Here is an 8,518-nt window from a genome sequence, read left to right on the forward strand (position 1 = left end):
CAGGGTTCTTTACAGCTTGTCTTTTACCCTATCAAAGATATCTAAGTGTCATATCAATGTCTAACTGTCCCAGATAAGAGCCAGTGGGGCTGAGATGGTGGCCTTCTCTATTCTATCTGAAATTAACCTGCCTTGGGTTTCTAGAAGATGAGGTCACCCTGGTCTCCAGGGGATGCCTGAATTAACCATCCTCTCCACCAGGNTAATGTCCTGGAAGCTGTATGCATCTGACTAGAGTCCAGAGTTTAAAATCGGATGTTTAAGGAGGAATCACTCAAAACTCGAATAGGTGACCAGACTCCTGAGGGGTCAAAGGAAGGAGGTGCCCCATGGGGAAACTGAGGCAAGAGTCTCCCAAAGGACTGGTGAGATGGCTGGGTTAGATGCTTGCTAGGAGGCCTGATGGCCTGAGTTTGATCCTCAGAACCCACATGATGGAAGGAGAGGGATGATGCCCTGAAGTTGTTCTCTGACTTTCACACACACACACACACACACACACAAGCACACACACACACACAAGCACACACACACACATACACACACGTGATTTCTTTGAGTCAGTACAGAATGAGAAGATAGGGGGAAGTAAAATATTACTAAGGGTATGTGAAAATGTATAAAGAATCATACTTATTTCCCATATATATATATATATATATATATATATGAGAACACACACAAATACTGAAGTTATGTCACTTGATCTGACAATGCTTTTCATTAGAGCCATATACTAACAAAACAAAACAAAAAACAAAAAACCTAAACACCAGCATAAGAAATCCCTTTTTGAGTCAGGGGAGTCAAAACAATATAAGCCGTTGTTATTGTCCTTGGTTGACTCTGAGGGTCAAAGTTCTTTTTCACTGAAGGTGTCATGTACTTTGCACACAGGAGGATCCAAGCTGTGTCTGACCTGCAAGCCTCCTCCCTGAGGACTCACTTCCCTAGCACAGGATGGTGCTGCCCAAGCTGCCAAGGGAGGAAAGCAACCAAAGGTCCTGCGCCGCTCTGATGCCTATGAACCACATGACCACCAGCATGGCACTCGNCTTGGCAGTAATTACCAGATCCCTAACTTAAGTTAGGCTAGTTAGGACTTAAGTTGTGGGCTAGTATACTGGCTAGTTTGGTATCAACTTAACCCAAGCTAGAGTGAGTCATCCAAGAGAAGGGAGCCTCAGCTGAGAAACTGTCCCCATAAGATCCAGCTGTAAGGCATTTAAAAAAAAAATTATTGATCAGTTAGGAGAGGGCCCAGCCCGTTTGTGTGAACTGTGATATGGAACTGTGAGCAAAATAAAGCCATTCCTTCCCAAGTTGCTTTGACCATGTACTGTTCTGTGATGAGAGGTGACGTCATCTGTTTGCAGCCTTGTTTTTTAAAGGAGAGAGAATATGGGAGAGTGGGGGCTCNAAATATCCTCGAGGGAGCAAGTATGTATAATAGTTCATTTTGTGAAATCACACAAAGTCTCCATTGGTGGCAGCTGGTGATGAAGCACATTCCTTTCATGCTGTGGGATTCTGAATCTGCTCAAAAGCATGAAATGTCTCCAGTTTTGTTTTAAAATAAAGCTTTTTTTGCAACAGGGTTTCTTTATGTAGCCCAGGCTGGCCTCAAACTCACAATCCTCAATAGGGTCTCCTTATGTAGCCCAGGCTAGCCTCAAGCTCACCACCATCCTCTTGCTGCATGGCCCCAGTGCTGCAGTTACAGGGATATACCACCATTCATAGGAATACTCAATGTGTGGATTCATGGNATAGGCAGGGATGGGAGGGCATTTTTTATTATGTGGAAGAAAAGACAAGCTGTAGACTCATGTTTCTGCTTAGATGTGAACAGAGCTTGCTTGGAGATGGCTCTGAGCATCACTGTGGTGTCCGGGGAGATGTTGGAGGTAGGCTTTCCAATAGGTTTGGACTATGCAGGACTTGCCCTAAAAACACATTTTTTTTAAGCAGAAGAAAAAAGAAAAAGAAAAGAGGTGGCTCTGATTTGAAAGCTGAAGGGAGCAGACAATACAGGAATGATAACACTGTCCACCTCACAGTTTCCTAGGTGCCACCCAGTGTGAGCACTGACAAGCATCCATGTCACTTGGCCTGGGACCAGCCAGCCCTCCTCCTCCAGACTCAGCCTAGCAGCCACAGCAGAAAAGAAGCAGAGAGGCTTGCTTTTACAGTGGCATCTCTCCCTACNTGCTACTGTCTGCTATGTGTTCTTTCAAGTTCATGCACGGAAGTCCGTATCCCCACAGTGCCTCAGAATGCAGCCTTGTTTGTAAATAAAGGCCATTGCAGATGTGTATAGGAAAGCTGAGAACATTCTAGCATACACCCAAGTTCACAGTGATAAGAAGGACGACACTGGGGCACAGACACAGGAGGAACTCTGGAAGAGCAAAGGCAGAAGTGGGTGGTGCCCTTAAGGCCAAGGGCAGTCAGGATGCCAAGTGCCCACCAGAGGGCAGAGGCACCTGGGTCAGACTCTCCACAAACCTCAGAAGGCACCAGCCCTGTGCTCCTTTTTCTCATGGCAGTCAAAGCTTAGCAATAGGCTTCTACCAGCTAAGCCATGAAGCCCTTGGTGGGGCTCTGCATCACAATAGCCACAGGAAAAGCATGCATGGCGTTGCTTTAGAACTACTTCAGCCTTTGAGTGAGTTTACACCTAACTGTCCCAGGGTTCCTTTTGCCCTCCAGGAGCCCCCACCCCAGCTCAGTACTTACTGTCTTCGATCATTTTCACGGAGAACCTAGAGGACCGTGCCTTGAACGCCATGGCTGAGGATCAACCGGTGTGCAAAGCTTGGCCTTAGCTGAAGGAGATTCTCGCCTGGAGAGTGACACAGTACTTGAGAGGATGGTTCCCCCAAACCCACAGTCCACTTTGAACCTGAGTGACTTGCATTTCCACTATGTGGACTAACACTGCCTATTCCCTGCATCCAGGTTCAATGGGATCTACTATTCCCCTCCTGGGCAAGGCTGGCCCAGATCTTCCTGTTCTCGGAACACACCAACTTTGGTCTGCCTGGAGCCTCTGGGGAGCCTCTCACCTAGGTGAGGTTGGAAGGGTGAGGGGCGGGGCATCTCCCTTTAAAACTGAACTCAGATGTCACTCTGAGAGACCTTTCTGCACCAATGCATGTAATGACCCTTCGTTTTCTTCTTTACAAGGTCAAGTGGTTACCTCTTACAAGACTTTTATTGCGTATGTCTTCCAGAATGCAAGCTGCACGGAAGCAAGCCCTCTGTTCCACCTGTTAGAGCTCCCGACGCTATGCTATGTTAGGCTCCCTTCAAAATGAAGTGAGTTATCCTGTTTGCAGAAGCTCAACCAGTGTTCCAAATCTCAACGAAGCAGGGCGAGGGTGGAGCCCAGGATTGCTTGCAGTCTGAGCCATCTCTACCTCAGCCAAAACACTACCAGAGAATCCTGCCTCCTAACACCCCAGCTTCTCTTGGCACACCACGCCCTGGGGCAAGAATGCAGCAGCAAGGGGATGGACCGGTGCTTAAATGGGGCCTATCATAGATAAAGTGGAAAAGAGCACGGAAGGACACAAAGCCTTGCAAGGGACCCAAAAGAGTATTTGATCTCGGACCAGAACCCCCTAGCCACCCCGCTGGACCCCACCCCCAACCTCCCGGCCCAGCCCCGCGCGCACCAACCAGCCGCGTGCACTCAGCTTGCTCCGAAGCCTCGGTCGGCAATTCTCCAGTCTTCTGGTCCTGAACTGCGTTTGCGACGCCAAGGCAACTATTCTCACAGGAGCTGTGATGTCATAAAGCCCCGGAGGCGGGCCCGGGCACACTGGGCGGGCTGGCGAGCCGGCGGGCGCGGAGTACTGTGCAGGACTGTGGCAGCTAAAGAGCAGAAGACACGGACTCAGGGAAGGGACAAGGACTAGAAGCAGAGCGATCTGGGTTGTTGCAACCCGGTGACAGGGTATGTTTGCCCAGCGCACTAGCTTCTCTCACCCCCAGATTCTCCTGCCCATCCGTAAAGGATTTTGTTGCAGCTAGGGCACAGCCAACAGCCTGGCTCTTCAGAGAATATTTAGGAGTCTTGGGGCCGGGGAGGACAACGGTAAAACAGTCTACAGGCTAGGAATGTGCCAAAGACAGTCTCCCTTAGCTCCGGGCGCTACTCAGGGTCACTGGCGCCGCCTGGTGGGTGGAGAGATAGAACCAAGGCAAGAAGGCCAGGGGTAGGAGTGTAGGGGGTAGGAGTGTAGAAGGATCCTGGAATGAGTCAGGGACCCTTGAATCACTAAAGGGAACAGTATCCCGCAGGGCAGTCCAGCGCTGGGCATGGGGGAGCAAGGAAGAAAGGGTGGNCCCTGCATATGTGGTTTGTTGGTTTTGTTTGTTTGTTTTTTATGCAGCTAGTGTTAAATACTCTTTGCAAGCAAGTGGCTCCCTGCCTGGTGTTGGAGGAGGGCCCTTACACTGTGGTCTAGAATTCCCAATATTCTGGCCTCAGCTTCCCAGTAGGCTGTCAAAGTAGCCAGACAAACTACAAAACAAAACAAAAATAACAGGAAGAAAGAAAGGAAGAAGAAAGAAGGAAGAAGGAAAGAGAGGGAAAGGAAAGGAAAGGAAAGGAAAGGAAAGGAAAGGAAAGGAAAGGAAAGGAAAGGAAAGGAAAAGGGGAAAAGGGGAAAAGGGGAAAAGGGAAAAAGGGAAAAAGGGAAAAAAGGGAAAAGGAAAAAAGGGAAAGGGAAAAGGAAAAAAGGGAAAGGAAAAGGAAAAGGAAAAGGAAAAGGAAAAGGAAAAGGAAAAGGAAAAGGAAAGGAGAAAAGAACAACAGTAAAACCTGCACCAGGTTTGGAGTGCTTATTTATTCAACCAGTCAAGCAAATATTTCAGGAACCGTTCATCTTTCACACCACGAGGGCTTTTATGAATTTAGAAAAATAAGCCACCAAAAGAGAACAAATAAGGTTGCTACCATTCCTGGTGTTAGCACACTTGTTCTGAGTCCCCGGTGAACCCTCACAGGGTGTCCTTTAAGCCAGGTATTGTTCTCAGCGCAGATCCATTCAGTACTTACTACCATCCTGATGACTAGGTCCAGTTCTGAACCACCACCCCTCAGCATGAGGAACCAATGTGAGCCTAAGATCCTAGAAGAAAGGCACACTGGGTTCAACATTGTACAAGCCAGAGTGATCGGTGAAACCTCAAAGACTGCGGAGAGTTGGAATGCTGCAAATCTAGAGACAAAATGATCTGAGGTAATACTAGCCCTCGAAACAGCCACTGTGATTGACAGAACATTCTTGTGACTGTTACGTAACTCTTCTTGGAATGTTCACACCTCTAACTTCTACCAACACAAAGGCCCCGAGAATGTCCTCAGATGGCATCTGAGTCCCACAGCAGAGAGCTCCAGACCCTTCCTTGTAACCCAAGTCTGTGTTCCTTGGCCATAGCCACTCAGTGTTTGGCTAGTTACTTCCTGTGAAGCAGAGCTGGTTTTACGTCAACACCCGTGAAGGCAGTTACCCAGACACGCTCCAACTCCCACACCTCTTGTGGATCTTATGCATTATTCGAAACGATGTGTCTCATACCAGAGATCGGGGAAGCCTGGAGGCATGCTCGGTAAAGACAATAAGCTTTCTGCTGTGCCTCTTGGTTACTCGGAAGGTTAGAGAAGAGATCATCTAGAAGATGTGGCATGGTATGGAAATTTAAACAAATTTTTACTTACGGGGTGGGAGAGCTCAGAGGACAACTTAGAGGAATGGATTCTCACTTTCCACCCTGTGGCTTCCTGGGATCAAACTCAGGTGAGCAGGCTTGGTGACAAATGCCTTTGCCTGCTGAGATCTTTAATCTTAGTCTAACATTTGATGATCAAAGCTTATTTTAAAAATTAAGGAGATGGTGTGTAATAAGGCCACTGTAGCTGTCCCTGCAAAAGCCCTCTATGTAGTGGCCTGGGCCCTCCTACAAATCTCTTTCCAAGCCGGGCGTGGTGACGCANGCCTTTAATCCCAGCACTCGGGAGGCAGAGGCAGGCGGATTTCTGAATTCTAGGCCAGCCTGGACTAACAAAGTGAGTTCCAGGACAGCCAGGGCTATACAGAGAAACCCTGTCTCAAAAAACAAACAAACAAACAAAAAAATCTCTTTCCATCACCAAGTATGTCTAAAGTTCAAAAGTTTTCATAATAAAATGTTCTGGGAAAAGCTATCAATATTCCTAAAGGGGAATTGTTCTCTTTCTATCCTTGAAAGGCGTATGGGTCTGGGAACAGAGGGCAGACAAGAGGAATTGCGCCATGGGGATTCTCAGATCCTAGCACATGCACACACGTGCACACACACACACACACACACACACACACACACTCACATATATACACACAAACACATACACACACATACCACCCTGCAGGGCCAGCACATGAGGCACAGGATGTGGGAATCTGGAGACAGCCCAAAGCTATCCACAAGTATATACTGTCAGGACCACCACTGACCTTCAGGGTCCTCTCTGGCTGTGTCATCTGAATGCCAGAACCTTCTCCCTTCCCCCAAAGTCTCTGGCTTCCAGGGTGGGAGGTTGGACTTGAGGAAGGAGAACACAGGACACTTCCATCTGAGAAAGGTATCACAGATCTACCGAGAGGGCAGACACCTCCAATGGGTATCATCGATATGGTCAGGAGCCCACTGCCCATTGCATGGAAGCAAGATAGCTCAGAGGTCAGAGGAGGAGAGTAAAGCCTCCATTCATCAGGGNTCTACAATGTGGGATAACTTTTGGCTCAATTTTCTCATCTCTAAATGGGACTATAATAAAGGGTGTGTGGTTAACAAAGAGATGGCATTTAACAGGACCTCAAGTAAAGTTTATCTGCCAATATGTGATGCCTGAGGGCTGTATCTGCTGATGAGGTTCCTATGTAAGTAAGCCTGTTGTGTAGACTGACCTGTAGGGCATCTCAGCTTAACTGCAGTTATTTCAGTGAGGAAACTAGGAAGACATGAAATCTTTTTTGTCCAAGGCTACACAGCTGCTAGGGGGCCAACTGGGAACGTAGCCCAGCCTACTAGCCAGGGCCCTGTGCCTCTTCCCTGAGCCTGAGAGAGGCAGGCTTTGCAGCTAGAGAAGGAAAAACCTTGGGACTTCCAGTTGGAGATGAGCCTGTTTATTGCTCAGCCTCCCTCCCCTGCCCCACCTCTACTGCTCAGCTCTGCAGGCCTAGACCCAGGGACCCAGGTGGACCTCTACTGCTCAGCTCTGCAGGCCTAGACCCAGGGACCCAGGTGGCCCTAGAACCTCCAGGCTGTTCTTTGCCTAGGTATCTGGAAGCTTAATGTGGAAAAGAACGGAACAATCACAGGATGCCCCAACTTCAGAATTGGAGCGCCACCTTCCGAAGGTCAAAGGCCAAGTCCCAAAATGCTTGTGTGGAAGTTCTTTCTGCTCAGAGGTATGTTCTGGAACAGGGCTGGCTATGCTTTGCGGCCAGTGCAGGGCTCCATGTGGAAAGATGACTGTGGTCTGGGCCAGCTACTCTCTGCTGAAGACCTCTGAATTTCAGAAGAAAGCTGTGCAGGGCCTGAAAGACCTAAAGACACCCCACCTCACCCCACCTCCAGCACATGCCCCTATATTCTTGTGCTGTGGCAGCCCTATGGTGCATACAGTACTTGCTTTCCATCTCAGGCAAACAGACTAATGGAGTCCTTCTCCTGTCAGTTCAGGCAGATCATTCCATTGGATTCTGGGAAACAAACAGGCTGAGTTTTGTCATCTACATCCCAAGCAACAGAGCTGCTATGCTCATTGGATCACAAACTCTAAGTGAGTCTCAGAACCTAGTGTGAGATTCTCCTAGCTTTGAGCATCCAGGAGAGGGCAGCCTGGGGTAGCACCATTATGACCTGTTTAAAGATAAATGGGCTCTAAACAGGGAGATGGAGCAGCTGAGGAGGATGAGGAGTGGGGAATAATAAAGCCAAGTCTAGGGGACACGCATGCCCAGAGAGGGCTGGATGTTGGGCAGTGTGGTGGTTTGAATGAAAGTGGCCCCCATAGGCTCACAGGGAGTGGCACTATTAGGAGGTGTGTCTTTGTTGGAGTAGACATGGCCTTGTTGGAGGAAGTGTCACTGAAGATGGGCTTTGAGGTTTCAGATGCTCACTCTAGGCCCAATGTGATACACTCTTCCTGCTGCCTGTACATCCAGATGTAGAACTCTTGGCTGTTTCTCTAGCACCATGCCTGCCTGCATGCTGCCATGCTTCCTGCCATGATGATAATGGTCTAAACATCTGAAACTGTAAGCCGGCCCCAATGTTTTCTTTTATAAGAGTTGTCTTGGTCATGGTGTCTCTTCACAGCGATGAAACCCTAAGACAAGGAGCATGGTGTTGGGGCCAGTGGTGACGGGGAGGCAGGTGCCTGCAAGGTCAGTGGATGTGGTCCAGAAGCAACCAGAACATGGGTTTCCCTACTCTCCACAGAGCATAGGTTGACAGGGCC

General features: G+C 48.7%; 1 protein-coding gene across 1 annotated transcript in view; it reads right to left on the bottom strand.

Moving 5' to 3' along the window:
* The window catches only part of Cfap100 (cilia and flagella associated protein 100), a 34,165-nt gene that overhangs the window by 23,468 nt on the left and 2,179 nt on the right, over positions 1–8,518 (bottom strand). Inside the window, exons 2-4 of the mRNA XM_029478230.1 lie at positions 5,069–5,141; positions 3,681–3,879; positions 2,740–2,845 (exon numbers count right to left, since the gene is read on the bottom strand). Coding sequence (XP_029334090.1) covers positions 2,740–2,791 — 52 coding nt within the window. The 5' untranslated portion in view covers positions 2,792–2,845; positions 3,681–3,879; positions 5,069–5,141. The remainder of the gene's footprint in view (positions 1–2,739; positions 2,846–3,680; positions 3,880–5,068; positions 5,142–8,518) is intronic.

This window comes from Mus caroli, chromosome 6, assembly GCF_900094665.2.
Source record: "Mus caroli chromosome 6, CAROLI_EIJ_v1.1, whole genome shotgun sequence".
In the NCBI taxonomy this organism is placed as follows: Eukaryota; Metazoa; Chordata; class Mammalia; order Rodentia; family Muridae; genus Mus; species Mus caroli.